Consider the following 21149-nt stretch of genomic DNA (forward strand, 5'->3'; position numbering starts at 1 on the left):
TTTACCATTTACCATGCTGCTCAGAAGTGAAGTGTTTGACCAGTCAAAGATGTTTGGAGCTCAGTCTGATGTGACAGCCTCTCCCTCCGCTCATTGAAGCAGACTGTCTCACGAGGAGGCAGCTAAAATCAACTTCCTGAGAGCTTGTGGGTTAGCATCATGGAAAATTGTCAGACGTCATTTATATACATGTTTACAAGCTGCCACATGTGTGCTTGTGTGTACACATGCAAGCCGTATGGCAGGATGTGCCTACGATCTGGCCAATTTGCACTGAATTGCAAAATAAGTTGTTGTTGGTGGCCGACTCCTGTAAACACATCTATGCCAAGCACATTTGATGCAAAGTTAGAAGTTAACAGGAGCACAAATCACACTAGGATAAAGTAATTACCAGTCAACTGCGCTAAACTTTTAACAACCAACCAACATGCTTATCTTTTTTTTAAGAACACCTGTTGGCTGCGCTTTTGATTATTTTAGTATTTCTACCGATTATTCCATTGATTAATCAAGTGACCGGTTAAGAAATACTTATGCTTTATTAAAGAGCAACAGTAAATAAAGACAGGTCTTAAAATTAAAAAGTAATTTTCAGAGTTTCCTCTAGGATGTTTTTCAGCAGCGACTTGTACTTACTGTACTTGTAGTATTTTGTCGGTATTAGCATTTTTACTTAAGTTAAGGATGTGATCCTTTCTCCACCCACAGCCTAACAGTTAAATTCCACTGGACATGGCTATGACATGTTCGGCTCTGCCGTGGTCACCGGAGCTGATCATGCCTGTTCTAAGCAATTCTCGAAATTCCACCAGAAGAGCCACTCTGTGTTCCAGAAGCATCTCTGTGCTTCTGGTAGAATATGCATTCTAATAAGATCTAATAACATTATTTAAGGAAAATCTGATACAATCTCACGGTTTACCTATATACTCTTACAGGACATAGTGTCACATCCCTACAGTCGAAATAAATAAGTCAAATACAGAAGATAAATACTGAAAATGATAATGTGCCCACCCCTGTGTCCAGTGCTGAACACACACTCCCTGCCACCTCAAGCAAAAACACATCAATGTTCCCGAAACAAGCTCTCCGTCCAACTCCATTAACAGATGCTGTTACCTTGCTGAGCAACAAAGCTCCTCACTGTTTGCCGGCGCCTCACTCGTCACCTCTTTCACGTTCGCGCCAGAGTCAAATAGTAATTCGACACAATTCCAAAACAAAAATCTCTGCGGTGTGAGGCCTGGCCATTTTGGTTCCATCAACAGGCCTCAGTGGGCAGCAGGGAATCCAACTCTGGGAGAGTTTTAGCGCAGTAAAAGAATAATGAACTGAGTGGTGGGAGGTTTTCCCAAACAATGGTGTGATGTCTTGGACAGTGGACATCCGATCGTTCCTCTCTTTCACCCATAGAGTCATGCAAGGAAGGTGGGGGCCTGTCAGCCTGAAATAGGTATCTGAGAATCCATCAGCATCAGCCCGGCTCAAAAGATACTTACACTGCAGTGTAAACTAATATGTATATCGGACACAGTGTACCAATGCACAGATATTACTAACAAATACTAAAAGTCTAATAAGCCACACTAACAACACTTAGAGGCAACTCCCGTCTCTTTACCAATGGTCAGAACCCCATATGAATCCTAATATTGGAGAATCTGCAACTGAAAAATCTTTATTTTTACCCCATAAATTACTAGTGAATCAGTTATTAAGATTGTTGTTTGCTGTCTATCAAGTAGTCAGTTAATGGAGTGCTTTTAAGCACTACATACACTATGTTGTGTACTGTAGGCCAGGTCACTCCTGATCCCCACACTTAAATATAACTATACCACATAAAAATGATCTGTCTGCTGGTCTCTGAAGAGCCCTGTCTTATTAACAGTGCTTGCCCTTCCAATTTTCATATCATCAGAAACCTTGGAAAACATGTTCTCAGAAGTAGGGCTGTTTATTGGCAAGAATCTGGTGATACGATACGTATCACGATGCAGGGTTGAATCAATACATACAACAAGGCCATATACAAGTTAAAAAAGTAAACCCTCACCCCACTACAACGCTGCTATATAACAGTTGTGGGTTTAAACACACAAATCAAGTGTTAATTTAGGATACAAATATCACAAAACAAAATATCACAATACTCAAGTGTATCGATTTTTTTCCTTAACCTCTTTTCAGGAGTGTGGAAATGACAAATGAATAGGCATAACCAGCACATATAATCTAATGTTTTATCAGGAGCAAAATAAAGAACAGTCTCCTAACTTCTCACTTTAAATGATGCTGTGAAGTAATTTTCAGTATGTGCTTTTAATTCAGAGGTACTACTGTTACACAACCTAACATACACTCCTCATTAGTAACGGTGCCTGTAGTGATCTGTGTCTGTTTTTCCATGATGTGGTGTGTAGTTCAGAGGGAAACTGGCAGTTCCAGCCTCAGTGACATAAACAGGAGCCTTATTTGTTTTTTGATTAAGTGTGTTGCGTCAGTCCTGATAATTTATACGGATGAATTATTAGTATGTAGTCGGCAGAACATGCCAGTGTTTCCTGGAAATTAAGTGCTGTCACTTCTTATTGTCAAGTCACACAGGATAATTAGTAGGCCTTGAAATTCTTCCTGAAACTTCACTTGACTTTCCGAGTGTCTTTGGCCAAGGTTAACTTCGGTGACATCTAATTGCTGCATTAGGTTTTCTTTTTTGTAACTGGACCCTTCGTGGCGAGTCATGGTGCAGTTTGCACTGGTGTGCTAAGCTCTCAATGCTTTGTCATTGTTGTGCAAAGCCAGCCTTTGTGTTGCTTCAGCCATGTAGATAATGTTCACCAACTCATCCTGTGTCGTTGGCACCGTTCTGTGCCGTGCATTCAGCATCGCCTGACAACACGCCAGATACAGATCTTGAGTTTAAGTTAGAAAGTCGGCTCGAGACCTGTGGAATATAGAGCTGGTGTTGCACAAGAAGAACGCCAAACTGTGGAAGAATGTGAGGGCTGACTTTAAAAGCTTTTCCTGTTCCTAACATAGAGCAAGGAAGTCAACTCAGGGACAAAGTGTCCTAATATACAGTATATGATGTAGCTGTCCTCCAGCTTTCACTGACATTACTGAAAGTGTTTCAGTCTTCCCCAGTGATTTTGTGGCTCCCGTCTACTTCCCAATAAGATGGTGTTTTGTATAAATGAACTTGGATGGTAAATGACAAGCGATTTTCTGGTCTGAGAACAAGGGCTATCAATTCATCTGTGGAACTTTTTATGGATTAATCGATTAGTTGTTTTTAGTTGTTTGGTCTATAAAATGTCAGAAAATGGTGGATATGTTTTATTATGGTTTCCCAAAGCCTAAGCTGATGTCCTCAAATGTCTTGTTTTGTCCTCAAACCAACGATATTCAGTTTACTTTCATAGAGTACTTAAGAAAGCAGAACATATTTACATTTGTGAAGCTGAAATCTGAGAATTTTTACTTTTCTTTCCAAATATGACTCAAAACAAATCGATTGAATATCAGTAGTACCCAGTTGTTTGGCGATTAATTGACTAATTATTGGAGTTCTTCCACCGACCTCTCAAAGCACTTTCCAACACTTGCCACATTCATACACTGATGGCAGAGGCTGCCATGAAAGGTGCCAACTGCTTATCAGGCGCGATACAGTGCTTTCTATCCAAGGAGTTCATGATAATACTGAGCTCACCCATACACACACAGTCACACACCGACAGCACAGCCATCGGGAGCAATTTGGGGTTCTTTATCACGCCCAAGGGCACTTCGACTGGTCTGGATGACATGCTCTAGTGTCTGCTTTAGTAATTTAGATCCATTTAGTGTGGAACTGCTGTGGCAGGAAGATGTGGACATCCTCGCTTGATCCCCAACTTCAACAAAACGCTGTAAATGAAAGGCAAATTCCATTCAAGCACGACTCTGAACAGTTTCAGCTCTAACACTGAAGCAGAAGGAAATTGACCTTTTTTCAGGTTTTTGTGTCAGTCTCATAAACAGTGGGACGCTCACACTTACACAAGCTTTACTATACAAAAAACTTTATTCAAAACATTAAGTACAGTTCCATGCATTAAATCTCTTGTTGCATCTGGCAGATGTGGTGGGATTGCAGTAGGTGCTTCACTATCTGTTGCCTGGCGGAGATCTGCAATCTGAGTGCACTCCCGAGGATCCAGTGTTTCTACATTCCTGAGCTTTAACATCATTAGTGTCAATAAGATAAATAAGCCACAGCAAACAGACCTTATGTGTTGAAGCATTCTTTTAATCATCTGAAGACAGAAAAATAGAAAATATAACAAAACGACTCATAATACTCATAATGTTAGGAACCCTGTTGGTCTGGTTAGAGATAACATGAAGAGACAGTCAGACTGGAACTGGCATCAAGGCTGACCCGCTTCCACTAATCAACCGAACAGATGCTCCCTGGTCGACGGTGTCCCTAATGCCGCACAAGGGCAGTAGACCTTAATTTCAATGTTACATAATGACATCAGCAGCATGACCTGACATCACTCCTAGCTAAGAATGTGATGTCCCATTGCCCAGCTGTTTTCAATCACTCGTGGCAGAAGCAGTTGTAATTATCTTTAAATGTGGTAAGCCAACATCCTGCCACACAAAGGTGTGCTGGAGGTCAGTTTGTTTCTGTGGTCAGGTAGCCCCTGATTGAAACCATAATTTTGCCAATTTTATTTCATGTTTGTATAGCTGGTACTAGAGCTGTGTATTGGCAGGGATATGGTCATGCAATATGTGTCATGATACAGGGGTTACAATTCAATGTATTGCAATGTATTGTGATACAGTAAGCAAGGAAAACTTCCGTAGTATAAACAACACACCACAATATGCATAAGAACTGAGTAAAATGGTTTACTTTTGTACAAAAAGGTATATTTCACCTTATCCTGCAACCTTACTTTTTACGTTTAAAACCAACAGCCTGTGAGGAGACAGGATTTTCACTATGCCTTTGAGACAACACAAATTACAACCTAGTTCAATTTAAGCATAATGAACCTTAAAGCATACAGTACCAGCGTGCAGAGCTTCACATATATTGTGCTGCAAACACAATTCAGTCAGTGCTCAAATAAGTAAAACTGTCAAATGAGTCAAAGGTTATTTGTACTGTAATTCTAAAGTCTTGATCTGTCTCTCTGTGTCTGTAGCCATTACATGTGTATGTGCTGGAGCCTATTAACGTAGACTCTGCGTCATTACCCAGAGCTTGATATCATTAGCTCACATTTAGAGGGTCACATCCCTGCCCTCTCTGGACTCCCGTGGGGTTTCTTACAAAGAACAATAGGTTACACAGCAAATATTTCAAATTAAAGGATGTGAGTGTGACTCATGTAGAGTCAGATCCTCACAGTTAAAGCACACTGTCTGGCCTATTGGAATTCTAACTTTAATTTCCTGCTGGTTATCTTTTGGACTGATCCCAACACAGCTCCTGCCAAGATTTTTATTTTTACCCTTACTGATTTCTGTGTTTTGATATCTGACATTTACTTATTTATTTACATACCTTAGGGTTGAGCAATAGTGCACATCCTCGTATTGTCTTATTAAAGAGAGGTGGAATAGTAACTAGTGCAGTTACTACTTGTAAACTGTTGGATATACAGTATCCCTTCTAACTAGGTATCCTTATTTTATATGTATCATAAACTTGATTTAAAGCTGCAGTAGGTATCTTTTATCAAAACAGCTTTTTGTCATATTTGCTGAAACTTTAAATATATCCTGACTAGGGATGTAACGATGCATCGTGACACGATTAAAAATCAGACAGAAACAAATGAATCGCGGATTCAAGAGAAGGGTAGAGTAGGTATTTTTTTTTTTTTTTTTTTTTTTTTTTAAGAAATAGGTTACGTTATCTTAAAAAAAATCACGGTTGGGATTCATTGTTCAACGTCAGCGTCAATCATGTACTTACATCACTAGTAGGTATGGGCACAGACGAGGGAAGAATGGCTGCGTTTCATTAGTAGTTCATTGCTCCTCTTCACATTGCTCTGGTGACTTGCCCTGGGGAATCCCCGCGCGCTGTCATAAGTGTTGTTCAATTGTCTGGAAACTGAATGAACTTGTGAGATGGACCCTCGGAGGGCTGAGAGGAGCCGAGTGAGCAACGAATGGCTCATCTGGAGTGGATTATCACCCCAACAATGCATTGCAGTTTCGCCATTGCGCTATAAGTCCGTACGGCTGCCAATGAGTAAGACTCCGTGGAGCAAATGCGTTTCATTTAATTCCCCGTCCTCCCCGCCCACTTTCCCTCTCCGCTCCAAGTGGCCTCCGTGCGACGTATGCTGTACGTTCATACCAAGGGCTGAGGGTAAGTGAACGAGGCATGTTGAACGACTAAATGAAACGGCAGCCTGGTAAGCAACAACTTTGAAATAGGAGATGCACCGACGTTTAAATCACCTGGTGTGCGCATTTGGTTTCCGCCATATTACACATATGACAATCGGTGAGAAATGGACAGACAAAACCAAAACAGCATGTAACATTTGCAGAGAACTCTAACCATATACCGGCACACGAGCAACATGCAGCAGCATATTAGCCGCCACCACGTAGAAGCAAATAACGTTACGCACCTCCTGAGCGAAATTGCCAAGGGGCAAACCACCCTTACGAGAGGCTTTGCATTCCTCTCCCATAACACGGCAGAGAGCGCAAAAATTACCTAGGGCAACTGGTTATTTTATTGGAAAAGATTTGTAGGCCATTTTCCCGTCGTGAAAAATGAGGCTTTTGTCTGTTGATGAACACCTGGAGCCAAGATGCCGCATCCGTCATGACAGCACTTCAGCAGGGTGTCACAACTTCTACCAGGAGTAAGAGTCATGTGGTTGAGGTCTTCCGGAGGGGCTATACTGTGTCTTATCTATCTCCTCTTTTTATAAGAGGACACAAACTTTTTACATAGTTTTCTGTAAAGAAAGGACTCTAGAGATTTTTTTTCCTACAGAATAAATATCATTTTATTTGGTCATAATTTGTCTGTAGCTCAATTTGATTTAAAAACAAAAAATCGTGAGAAAATCGTATCGTGAACAAAAAATCGTGAACCGTATCGAATCGTGAGTTGAGTGTATCGTTACAACCCTAATCCTGACAATAGAACATGAGACAGATAATCTGTGAAAAAATCAACCAAGAAACCAATCAGAACCAAGAAAGACAACTACCACTTTGGGCTGGATGCGTGAAGATAGTTGATTGAGTCTCCTAGTGTCGGTATTTGACTAAATGTATTTTTTGTCAAAAGTTACCTATTGCAGCATTGCTAAATATTGCTATTCTTTCTTTGTAAGACAAAATTCAACAAGTAAATACATAGATATACATTTTAGAGCTCTGACAGATACTGCCCAAAATGTGGCATATGGCCAGGTACATGTGTTTGGCTACCGATCTGATACCACCTAATTCATTAGCCGTAAAGTGGGATCCTACTACTTCCTAGCAGTCCTGTTCAGCCTTTTTTCCTTCCCAGGATAAGTTGTGACCCTTCTTCGGATTCTGACAAAGGGCTTAACCAGGCTATACAACAATGATAGCAATCACACAGGGTTAGTAGTACACGTTGTTAATATGTTAAATATTTCTATATATAAATTGACTAATAAATGAATCCCTTTTAAATTTTCTTTCACAATCTGAAAATCAAAAGGATAATGACTATATCTGTCCGATGAGTTGAATTGTTGCCCCTTTAGCTGAACAGAATACCCTAACATTGTGTTTGGGTCTATAAGAAGACAAATGAATGAGTAAAGGGATCCTGTTAAGTGTAAAAATACATTTTGGAACAGAAGTGAACCCGGACGTGGAGAGGGATTTTGGCTTCCGTCTAGCTGCCATGTTCCAGGTCTCAGCAGTGCTGCTGAGTCACTGAGGGGACACAGGCAGGGTGTTCATGTTGACAGATGGCCCAGGTGAAGTGATGCTCAAGCCCTCCCTCAGCTGAGTGCATGCCAAAGGCCCAGCATTATTGGATAATTTATAACACCAACACGCCCAACAGAGTGTAACAGAGCCTGAGGGAGAGTGTCGATAAAATACATTGTTTGTTGTGAAATACGTTGTTTCTGTAATCTAAAGCTGTGGGTGTCATGTACAGTCAGTCTTGTGAATTAGATTAAGATTGATTCTTCCTCATGAGAGATAATATATTACTCAACTAATGCCTCCCATCTGTTGGTGAAATGTGGGAAAATGACTCTTTGACATTATCTTGTACCATCTCATTTTAAATATGTGCATTTATTACGCCTAATACATTAGCCTGTTAGGGTAAAAATGCACACTAAGTATTTAAATGCCTCTGGTATGACTCAGTGCTGCTAAGTGTCAGTAAACTATTCTCCCATTAAGGCTTGTACCCTCATAATGTGCACCAGTGAAAAGTGTTAACAATTAGTGTTTGTTTCTCTTGGGATGTGCACATCATCATATAGCCCGAGCTATATCGACACACTCACTTTCCACTGCTGTAAAATGACACAGCAAAAGAGGAGCAAAAGATGCATTTCTGAATATGAAATGCCCATGTAAAAACACACGTTCAAAAGGCAATGTAATTTATACACCTGAACAGGATGTCTAGAGAATATTTATGCCTGATCATGAATTATTTCTGTACACACGCACATGCTCCCTACCAATGGTGCCACACTTTCACTGACCAGAACAGGTGCTGCTAACACTGCGAGAGATGCTGCAATGCACCAACGAATGCTGTGAAGCAAGTGGATGTAAACAATGCTGGATTAAATGTACATTTAAAAAAAAAAAAATCAGCTTTGCAAATGTTTTATGAGGAAGGAAATGCACTTGATATCAAGGATATGCCCAATGCGTGTTTTTGAAGAACACTGAATGTGAACATAACAGTGAGTGTGTTCATTGTGCCCATATGCTGAGACATGTGTGGCTTTGGAGATGGCCTTTCCTCTAGTGACACCCTTAACTTTTGCATTATATATTACATAATATCATACACTGCCTTGACATTTGCTGAACATATTAATATAGATCAGAGGAAAAACCAGCAATGAAACAATTTTTAACTTTCTAATCAGCCAGGCTCAAAGAACTTTTTCTCACTGTCTAATTTATTAAGAAAAACTTAACTGCTGCATTTCAGATGTTTAGAATCCATCACTAAATTCACTAAAGAAACGTCAGCTTGTTTATGGCAGTTAATGATTGCATTGAAAATAAAATACTGAATTTAAAATGTGGTTTGTGGAACTTGTGGAACGTTGTTTTCTTGAACTTATATTCTTATTTTAAGAATTATGCATGACCTTTTTTTAAAAATATTTTTTTCAATTACCCCCATTTGAGGAACACTGGATTAATAGATTTTTCGATGCAGCTTTGATTGGCTGTATGTTTTTCGGGCCAACCCTCACTTCTGTTGTGGCTTGCAATAAGCACTGCGGCCCCAATTGCCATTTTAACTACCATATAACATTATGCTATGAACATTATGTTAATGAGTTTTGTTCGGCCGATGTCAGAGCTGTTCTAAAGTCATTCTGTTGAGCTGGTTTTTGTCCAACCTTTTTGTGTCCCTGGCCAGTGGAGGGAAGAAATGGTGGTAAAGCTTAAGAATAAGAAGAATAAGTACAAAAGATTGGTTTGCAGACGTCCTGTATTCATCCCGAGGTCATTACGAGTGCTATAAATGCAGGGCGGACAATATGCTGTATACCCAACGACCTCTAGCAGGGAGGCCACCAACGTCACAGCATTATCTGTGCACAGGAGGGAAGCTTCCTGTGTATTAAACACATGCTCTGTCAGTGTGTCGGTCCATTTTAAAGAGCCAGTTAGACCTGTCAGCCAGAGGGGTTTATTTTGTCTTTCAGTGTCATTTCATGAAGTCATATTGTGGTGTTCATTAAAGGTGGCCTAGATATCACAAAATACAGTCACGTCAGATCCCGACACGTTTTACCATTCCCATTTACCAGGAGTCCTTTGAACATTACACAGAGCAGGCTTTACTCTCTTACAAGATGGTTTGAACCTTGAAAATACAACTTCTCCCTCAGCGTGCACAGTGAAACCGCACACAACCAGCCCAAATCTCACTTAGAAATGTAGAAAAGTCCCAAACTCGTCATTTACTTTTACTTCTACTTGATTTTGAAATGGATTTTTTTGGAGAAAGTTAAAAAAGATAAGTATATTTGGGGGCGTATGCTTGATTGACTTGATTGATTTGTCTTGGCCTATTATATTCAGTTAGCTGGATTTCTTCCTTCTCCGACCACAGCTACACCCAGGATTCATACCCTGTGACCACATTTGAATGTTCTGGCACCAAGGTTACCATGTATTCAGGATTCAAACAGTCTGTAAAGTGGGCTTGGTTCTCCACAGTCTATGTATCCTCATATAAGAATGATTCTATTGTCTGTGCTTTGTAGGAACCGTTTGAGGATGGGTTTGCCAATGGCGATGAGTTGACCCCGGCTGAGGAGGCTGCTGCTAAAGAATCAGCAGAGTCCAAAGGAGTGGTCAAGTTTGGCTGGGTCAAGGGTGTGCTGGTAAGTTAAACCTGACTTTCTTTTGTACTCATAAATATGTTGTTTTCATCAGTTATTTTTCCAAGACTCCTTTTTCTTTTAGTAAAGTTACCCACAAGCACTGTTAAAGACATGCTAGGTAGGATTTTCAGTGTGTACAGATGATTGAGGGGGATTACCTCTCATTGCTCCTGACCCACTAGAAGTACGTGGCAGTGTCTGTATCCTGCAGCCTTCTGCCTGGATTTTCCTATTTTGCTGTGTGTGGGACACGTCTGGGCATCAACCTCTGGACAGTGCGCAGGGTCTGACATTGGGACTAAGATAGTTTTTTTTTAAAAAGCTACAAAATACAAGCATTACACAAGCAAGACTGAAACTAAATGTTTCTTTAAATTTTGCAGCTTGCATACTGAAAGAGAGAAATGGCTGTACGGTTTGTCCATTACATCAATGGTTCTACATATGTCCCAAGTTTTTGAGATTATAAGCTATAATTAGTACCAACGAATCTGACATCTGCATTGGTCGGAATATTTCACATATGCTCAAATGTCCAAGTGTTCAGTTAAACTCAGTGAAGTCACAGGTGATAAGTGTGCTACTATACAATTTGAACTGTATGTGCAAGCAGGTGACACTGTAAAGGATTTTGGACTGTTAGTGTGAACCACAGATGGCTCATACTGGTTGGTGGTTAAACGCTCAGACACAGTCAGAAGTGTTCATGTTAAGACGTGTCTGGATATGATCATCCTGTATTTATTTTGGCAGATGTCCTTACTTCCTCTCTAACATAAACCTCACACTAATTCTCATGTTTCTTGTTTGCTAATGCTAATGGCTTATATCCAGTTGTATAGGTATTTTCTTAATATAATCTCCTTGAGTGATGTCTGGTTGAACCAAGCCCACAGTAACAGTCTCTCCTCTCTGCAGGTTCGATGCATGTTGAACATTTGGGGTGTGATGCTCTTCATCCGCATGTCATGGATCGTGGGTCAGTCTGGAATTGGTAAGGAGAGATCACCTATTAAGAGTGGTAGATTTTAGAAACAATTAATCTGCTCTCACTATGTTTACAGTATCCTGCCTTGTGTTTGTGTTTTGGACATGGGAAACTGTGTGCAATCTGCCTGTGGTTAAACACTGTTGCTTCAAAGGGTAGACTGTGTAAGACTCCTTGTTTTGTTTACTGCATTGCAATACCATGCTAATGAGCAAATGGAGTAGACAATCTTACATTAGGTCTGACATTTTTAAAAAGTCCCTTGTGGAAGGTTTACCATAATTACCACTTTACCACAAATCAGGTGAATCAGTTTTGATGCTCTGTCTTATCACACCATTATAGCCCCAACCAGTGGTCAGTGCACTGCCCTGCTTCCCTTACAGACTAAAATCAGTAATGATGTGAGAGTTGGAGCAGATTGTGGCTACCAACAATTTTTCTGATATTAATCACAGTCCATGTCTGTGATTAAAACAAATGCAGATCCCACCGTTCTGGTAAACTTTTTTTAACTCAGATTTTTTATTTATACTTTGACAGTTTTCCTAAAATTAGATTTAAAAAACCCCTGTATCATGATACATACTGTATTGCCAGATTCATGCCAATACACAGCCCTATGTAAAATGTAAAAATACTTCAGAATCTGTTTAAATGTGTCAATAATAAGATTAAATTGAAATAGTCCCTATGAAAACAGTGCATTTTTCTATTTTGTGACTACCACAAACTAGAGCTGTGTATTGGTAAGAATCTGGCGACAAAATACCTATCCAATACGGGAGTTACAATTTCATATATTCCGATATATTGGCATACTTTAAGCAAGACGATATATTTATTTATTTATTATTATTATTATATATTTTTTTTTTTTATTTGCTGCATGTCAGTCCTCTCTCTCACTGTCAAATAAAAGTATAAAAAGCCCCAGTTGACTTTTATTTACAGGACCAGAACAGTGAGATCTGCATTTGTATTCATCACAGTCCCTGTGACATCCAACATTACAGCCCTCACTTTACATTTACACTGCTGATTTAAACACAAAAATGAATAATGATTTTGAGAATTGATACAAAATCACAAAACAATATATTTTTTAATATTTTCTTAAACCCCTACCACAAACTAAATTCCATTATAAAATAAAAATTCAACAAATTATGTATGTGTGTGTGTGTGTGTATGTATATGTATGTATGTATATATATATATATATATATATATATATAGAGATAGAGATATATATATTATTCTTAGATATATATAATAACGAGATAGGATAGAGATGAATATAATAGATAAAATAATAAATTATTATAATATTTTTTATTATTTGGATCAAATGACTAATGGCCCTTTTTTATAACTCATTTTTATACTCCTTTCAACTAGTGCTAGATAATCCAGGCTGCAGAGAAACAAGTGTTTGATACACAGCCAATGTTTTACATTCCGATGTGACAAAGACTGCACATAACTGACAAATTCAAATGTCCCAATCTATAAAGTTTACCAAGCAACGTGATACCACAGCCCATGTTTATTGAACCGTGGTGCCTCACTTGGTGTCATTTCAAATTTCAACCCTGTGTTCAAGCACTCTGTCGCTTACTTTCTCACTTCACACACAACTCCCACTGCCCCCACCCACCAACAGCAGTTTGTGAATAATCTCCCCACTTTGAATGTGAAATATCACCACAATGTGACACATGTGGCAGACTTTTGGGACTCCCGTAACCGCACAGCCAGACAGAGTGATTGGATGGGCAGCTACAGAACTGTTAACCAGCGCTGCACAATTCTCTTTCATTCAAAAGATTTGTAAAAGTGTAAAATGTGTTTTAGTTCCGCAGCTCTCTCCTGTTTGATCGTTGCAATGGCTATCTGTAGTGACGACCATCACCGGCCTCTCCACCTCCGCCATCGCCACCTAACGGATGTCCGTAAGAGGAGGTATATATGTCGCTTCCTTTGTCTCGAGTGATAGCATGTCCTGTAGTCAGAAAAAGCCGTGTGTCACAAAAGCAAACACCAGCGATTTACTTAATCCTCCTATGAGCGAGCAGAGTTCTCCACATCGGCCCTTTCGTCCCTGTTGGTGCGAAACTGCAGGTGATCTAGCAGTGTGAATTTTTAACAGCGTGACCAGCTGTCCAGTTATCCATCACGGTGCAGTGTTGTGTTTTCACCCTTCTTTCATCCCGATTACCCACATAAAGAATGCACACCACCACATTTCCCACAGTTTCCTCAGGTGAGAAGAAGAGCATTCAATGAGATCCCACACTTGTTTGGTTGGAGTGAACTGGAAGCTGGGTGGGTTGGACAGAGTCACCTGCGATGGGGCAGAATGGGCTCTTAATTCTCTCTCTCTTCCTCTCTCTCTCTCACTCACCTCCACTCACTTCATCCTCAACTCACTCCTCCAACTCAGTCACGTCCACCTCACTCACTCACTCCACGTCAATCCACTCACTCAGCGTCCACTCACCGTCACTCACTCAACTCCATCCACAACACTCCTCACTCCTCACTTCACTCTCTCACATGTCCACTCCAATGCTAAAAAGGAGTTTCGTCCTCAGGACCTTGCTCTATTGTGAAAAAGTGTCCTGAGAACACTCTTCTGTTATGAATTGGCGCTATAACAAGATAAGCAATTGAATGCTGATTCAATTCATTTTGAGTTGGGAAAAAAGTTTAATGAGAATAAACAAAACGAAGAATCAAGTGTTCAACTATCTTTCTCAGCTCCTAATTAGTGCGTTTTTTGGTTTGGGCCGGTGGATTCTTGCAGATATCATTGTAGGAGCACTAAGAGGCAGCCAGGAGAAACCCTGATTGTTTTACAGATTATCTGTCAGCGATATAGTGAAAGTTTCAGCAAATATGACTACAGAGTTATTTTTATAAAAGTTACCTACTGCACAACTTTAAAGGTTAGTTATATGCCTTGAATTCAAATATACTCATACATAATCTAGTGTTTCGTCGACACAGTCACCTCCACGAGAACCAAAAATGTAATAACTGACTTGACTGAATGATTAAAATGAACCTGTCATCCACATCTGTTTGTTGTTGCTAGTCATTAATAGGCTAGAGAGGTCCTCTGCTTGATCCCTGACTCTGAAGTACAGGCAGGCTGAACAACACCAGAATTCCTTAGGGTCATTGGCAGAGAGAGCAGAGAGAGAGAGAGGAGAGAGAAAGATGGGGTAGCTAAATGTTAGCGACATACCATGCCCAGCCAGACACACTGTTTCAAACAGCTGATTGGCAGTGGTGATATGTGATATAACCTTGATGTAGAACAATGGGCTGCTCTGGAGACCTCTCCCAACTGCCTGCTTTTTGTGTGGCTGTGGTGTTCTATAACGCTTTACACTCGCTGAGGAGGATAGTGCATAATTAATTTGGGCCATTTGTCTGTAATATAAACATGGACGACATGACAGCTCCCTGAAAGTGAAAGCCAAAACATCTCTGTCGCCCCCTGGTGGCTGGCTGCAGTATAGGACATCCGTGTTAGCAAATATGGGGGGGGTACTACACATTTTGGGCAGTTCTTATCATTCATGCCATCAATTCTAAGTTTTAACAACATTTAACTTTTACCAATATCTTTAGGTGGAGCATATTACTTGATTTCGAGGAGTCTGGGCCCAGAGTTTGGAGGCTCTATTGGTCTGATCTTCGCCTTCGCCAATGCAGTGGCTGTAGCCATGTATGTGGTGGGCTTTGCTGAAACAGTTGTGGAACTTCTTGCCGTAAGTCTCTCTGTGTCTTATGATGCTTTTAAGCAGTTAGTGATTGCTACCATGTCTTTTGTCTTGTTGGTGCAATTCTACCAGTCCAACTGTGTTTTGAGTTCATCCGTCCCTTTCTTCTGCTTTAGCAGTCAGAGGTGGACAACTCAACCCGGTATCTTCCAAAAAATTTTGGTACATAATTCCCTTTTGTGTTATTCCAAAAAAACAACGTGGCGACGGCCATAGTGCCGGTATAAAACGGTACGCCACAAACCAATGGGTAACGTCACATGGGTTCAACACTTGATTCAGGCTGGTCACCCTCATATTATCATTCAGATAAACTTTGGAATGTATTTTTACACAGAACGAGGACTATGTCCTCCATCACTTAGATTTGAAGTACTTTATAAAGGAATTTCTTAATGGCTAGTATGGACATGAGAAGTGATTTACAGCGAGCAAAAACATTTGTTTTATGTCTTCTTATGCAGGTTTGTTATCTCTTTCAACATTTTGCATTTGAATTGCAGTTTAATTTTTATCTTTAAAAAGTATAAATACATTTCAGAGAACTTGAATGTTTGCATTGGTAGGTCATTGTTTTTCTATTTAACAACTCTTTGTATTGTCTCTCAGAGTGTAGATGCTGTTATGACGGATGAAATCAATGATATCCGAATCATCGGCACCATCACAGTAATCCTGCTCCTGGGCATCTCTGTAGCCGGAATGGAATGGGAGGCCAAGGTATGAACGTGCTCAAGTCTTGCTAAATTCTGGGCACAAAAAAAAACAAGACACGCTGTATGATTGATGCATTCATTGGTCTAAGAGTAATAATAACTAATGAGTTCCTTTGCTTCTCTGTAGGCTCAGATCTTCTTGCTCGTTGTCCTCATCACAGCCATCATCAACTACTTCATCGGAACCTTCATTTCTGTTGAGTCCAAGGAACCTTTTGGCTACTTTGGCTATGATGGTACGACCACACACCGATTTCTTTAGCAGCATTGGTGCGGAAAGTTTCGTCAGCTGCCCTTTTGTTGTTTAAAACTCCATTCTCCTGTCAGGTTCAATCATGTGGGAAAACATGGGTCCGGACTTTCGAGGAGAAACGTTCTTCTCAGTCTTTGCCATCTTCTTCCCTGCTGCCACTGGTATTCTGGCTGGGGCCAACATTTCAGGAGACCTTGCTGTAAGTCACCTGTAACTATTAACCAAACCGCCTTAAAAAAAAGATACCATATATTTCTAGGGGTTTATCCTGATGTAGTACAAAGTTGTCAAACCAAGCAAACCGATTGTCTTTCTGTGTAGATTCTTTTGTACTTGGACTTTAACGTATATTAGTGGTTCTTTTATTGATTTCCTCTGTTGGAAGTAGTGAAACAAGTAACAGTGAAACAGGGATTGAGTTGAAGACCTTCAGCGTGGCATTAAGCAGATTGATGACATCTTAAAGCATTTTATTGATAAGGATTAAACGGTTTGTGCACTTATAGATTGCTTGTAATCTTAAATCTGTGTTGTGGTTGTGTGTTGCAGGACCCACAGCAGGCCATTCCAAGAGGAACCCTTCTGGCTATTTTGATCACAGGAATAGTCTACCTGGGTGTTGCTGTTTCAACAGGTGCAGTAGTACCTGCTATATGACATTCTCCATAGCTTTACAAATCTGCCCCTTTTCAAGTATTTTAAAATGCTTTTTTCACACCAGGCTCCTGTATTGTGAGAGATGCCAGTGGACATGTTAATGACACAGTCAGCTCACAGTTCAAGGCCAATTGCACTGATGCTGCATGCAATTTTGGCTATGACTTCTCTACCTGCAAGAGTGAAAACAACTGCCGCTATGGACTCCACAAGGACTTCCAGGTATAAACCAGCTCTATCAGAAGAAGAAGTTTGGAGTATATTAGGAACATTTCAGAGAGTGAGGTTAAAATAATTAAATAATTCAATTTACATTTAATCTTCCATTCAGGTGATGAGCCTGGTTTCTGGTTTTGGGCCCATCATCACTGCTGGTATCTTCTCAGCCACTCTGTCCTCAGCTCTGGCCTCTTTAGTCAGTGCACCAAAGGTTTTCCAGGTAAGACCCAACCTAAAATACATCAAGGCATCTAACAAATTACACTCAAAACTAGTGAGGGATTTACTTTCAGCTTTGGATTGTGGGAAATTTTGTAGTTTTTGATTACAAACGTTCCATTTCCACAGGCTTTATGTAAGGACAACATTTACCCCGGCCTCGGCATGTTTGCCAAAGGCTACGGCAAAAACAACGAGCCCCTCCGAGGCTACATCCTGACATTCGTTATCGCTCTGGCCTTCATCCTCATCGGTACGGATACACACAGTGCTCATTTTTACTCGAACAAATCAGGAATTGTTATTGTGCAAGATCACAACACTATTAAAACAAGACTAAAAGCCTGGAGGCTGCAATATTCATTACGCTCCACAATATGTAAATATTAATGACATAATTATTTGCTACAGGTGTGTTACAGGTCTATAATTTCAGAATAATTTCCAAGATGTTTCCTGAGCAATAAAATTTGGTACTAATTTTAGGAAAATTATGGTCCCAAAAATAAAGTGATTTTGCTGTTTTAGAGTCTTTTCCATTTAAAATATCAAGTTTGACAGTAATATGACACTGCAGAACATGGTCTGATGGTGGCGTTACAGGAAATGTTACCCTTACTAAGTCCCGTCCCTTTACCTCAGTCAACTTTCTCCTTTCCTGCTAGGCTATGTGCTAGACTCTCTATGTTTGGATTTGAATATTTAATCTAATAATAAAAAAAATTAAAAAATAATTTATAGTCACATTTTAGCTTAGTTAATGTTGGCTAATAATAACAAAAGGCTAGCTAACTTGCTAGGTAATCTACAGTAATTGTTGATTAGCTAGCTAGCTAGATAGTGTTTTGCTCTGTAGCAACACACCAGATAACTAGCTTGATAAGGGCTAATGTAGATTAGCTAGCTAATTAGCTTGAGTTTTGTTAACATTGGCTAACTTAAGATATGACTATATATCGCTTTTATCTTTTAACCAACTTCAAAATGTGGTTGTCTTTTCAACATAGATTAGCCTAGCACATAGCATATCTAAGTACAGGAAAATAGGAAATTGATCGAGGTTCTGACCGAGGTTTGCTTAACTGATATTGGATCACAGAGCAAAAAGGGACGGGACTTAGGAAGGGTCAATTCCTATAATGCCACCTGATGGGGTCATCAAAGGATTTTACGATTTATCCTAAGGGGACCGTGGATATCCATTCCAAATTGACTATTAGTTCCGGTCAAGGAGTCCTAATTGTGGCACAGGGTCAATCTGTCCAGCTGTTGTTGGCATATTTTCGCCAAGTGCTTGCTCATGGTGGTACTGTTGGTCTCTGTAAATTATGCTATAAGGAAGTTCGGTCTAGACCTACTCTATTTGAAAGTGTCCTGAAGATACTTCTTTTATGAATTGGCGCTATACTACAAATGAATAGAATTGAATAGAATTGAATTGAATTGAATTGAATTGAATTGATGGTTCAACAAATGGACTGACTGGTTGCTATACTGAGTTCTTGATGTAAGCTTTTTCCAGAGTCATTCAGTTGAATCAAATCAGAAGCCAGTCTTTGGATCTTGCTGAAATGGACTAGAAGACATGAAATTGCAGGTTTGATTTGTTTCTGTTTCTTCTTGCAGCCGAGTTGAACGTAATTGCCCCCATCATCTCCAACTTTTTCTTGGCGTCCTATGCCTTGATCAACTTTTCCGTGTTCCATGCATCACTGGCTAACTCACCAGGTAAGATCAAGACCCGGAAATGATATAAGAAGATGTAAGACATGCTAGATCAAAAAGTTAAGACAACATCCTATGTCTGACTGTAAAAGTGAGCAGCTATGATAGCAGAGTCACGAGTCATATGCTGTTTAACAGTGATTGTGATGGGAAATGATGGGGTTTCAAAAGGAATTACTTAAAGCACTTACACATGTCCTGAGCTGTAAAGTGCCTCAAAGAGCTTAGAGCCAGTGTTTTACAGCTCACAAGACAGGTCCTATCAGACGGCTCATGGAAAAGCTGACAGAAAATCTGGGCTAGAATTAATGTGTGTTTTTTCTAGGTGTACTGCAGTAGCAGTCAGATGAGCATTTACAAGATTTGCCTTTTTTATAACCGGGATATTGATCAACATGGCTTTAAATGTGCCAGTGTAAGCCAGGTGGCTAATTTTCAACTGTTGTCCTGTGGCCAGATGTTGAATCTGGCATTAAAATAACCATAAACCAGACAACATGTAAATTACATGTGCGAATTAAGCAGGGTTATTACACAAGGAACAAAGGAGTTTTTATTCCTTTTGCACTTTAACCTTGGTACTCTTTCTGAGGGAAGGGGTTCAAACTCAAGATGCAGGGGATGGTCACAGCAACCTTAATAATGTGGTTCAGGTGGTTTTTATCCTTTATACTTAACTTACCTTACCAAGCAATCACAAACGTAAGAACAGACTGAATAAAATACTTTTTAGGAGGAAATACAAAAATAAAACAAGGACATAATTTTCCTGTCCATGTTAAAAGCATTTAAAGTTATCAGTGGCCATTCCAAGATGCAGTTATTATACTGTTAAAAAAAAATTCACTGCCAGTTCAGGGTAGGTATGTATGTAGGTATGTATGTATGTATGTATGTATGTATGTATGTATGTATCCTGCCAATACACAGCCATACTTTAGGGGGGAAACCTTTTTTAAATAGTCATTATGTTTCCAAAAATCAAAGCTTTATTTATTTGGCAAACTCTGAGTATTATCTCCTTGCTAGTACAATAAACCTCAAGTTTCAAATACAGTAGTTTGAAGAACAAATTATGAAAGGGTTTGTGAAATATTTCCAATGCATTGTAATGTACATTGTCAAATTAAAAGTGACTTAGTAATACCTATCACCCATACTTCCTTATTACTGTAATTGTAGCAATATATAATGCAGTCTAATGTAATATGTGCTGAAATAAACTAGTAATTGGTCAGATATTTATGATACGGTTTATTAAGATGGTGCTTCCCATATCCCCCCCACCCCCTCTGTTCAATCACTTTGTTTTTGCGTTGAAATATGTTCCTACACAAGTGTGTAGGTCACTGTTACTGAAACACTGTCGCATCAGATGAGTAATTTTTATATGATTTACTCGGTAATGATTATGACAGTCAGTGTTAAATTGGGACAAAAAGCCTCCGTTACTTTGAAGCCCATTTTAATGTAGAGTACACCATTTCAGTGTGGTTAGGCCCTGCTGTTTACTGACGAATGCATCAGAACAGTTTGCCAGGAGCTGTAATGTTCATGGGACAATGCACCAGAAACTGGAAATTTATCATTTGTGGAAAGTGAAGCAAGAGACTGATCTCTGAACATATTGTTAGTTATTTGTTCTTTTAAAGGCTCAGTTCTCCGAAATTACAGAAAAGCATTTTCAATTACATTTTAGTTTTTAGCCCCTACACCCTGTGCCTTTTACCAGGCTGCCATTGTGGATAATAATTTTAGTTAATTTGTTGGTTAAATAAAAAATAATTAAAATAAAACAATGGTATCCATCTATGCCGATAGTTTGAGTTTTTTTTGTCCAGGTTTTGACTGACTGGGTCATAGCATCCTTATGGAGAGAGATATGTCTCAATATTATTTGTATATGCAAACACCGCAATCCACACGTATGATATAATTTGCAAAGTCAAA

General features: G+C 39.6%; 1 protein-coding gene across 1 annotated transcript in view; it reads left to right on the forward strand.

The window, feature by feature from the left end:
• LOC118332434 (solute carrier family 12 member 2-like) overlaps positions 1-21149 on the forward strand; it is a 37705-nt gene that overhangs the window by 12451 nt on the left and 4105 nt on the right. The window contains 13 exon segments of the mRNA XM_035667716.1: positions 10509-10628; positions 11547-11622; positions 13482-13513; positions 13515-13581; positions 15259-15398; positions 16020-16130; positions 16254-16362; positions 16454-16578; positions 16929-17013; positions 17101-17258; positions 17368-17475; positions 17604-17727; positions 19101-19202. Of these exon segments, the coding sequence (XP_035523609.1) occupies positions 10509-10628; positions 11547-11622; positions 13482-13513; positions 13515-13581; positions 15259-15398; positions 16020-16130; positions 16254-16362; positions 16454-16578; positions 16929-17013; positions 17101-17258; positions 17368-17475; positions 17604-17727; positions 19101-19202 (1357 nt within the window).

This window comes from Morone saxatilis, unplaced genomic scaffold (genome assembly GCF_004916995.1).
Source record: "Morone saxatilis isolate NCDOM2014 unplaced genomic scaffold, NCSU_SB_2.0 Contig21, whole genome shotgun sequence".
In the NCBI taxonomy this organism is placed as follows: Eukaryota; Metazoa; Chordata; class Actinopteri; family Moronidae; genus Morone; species Morone saxatilis.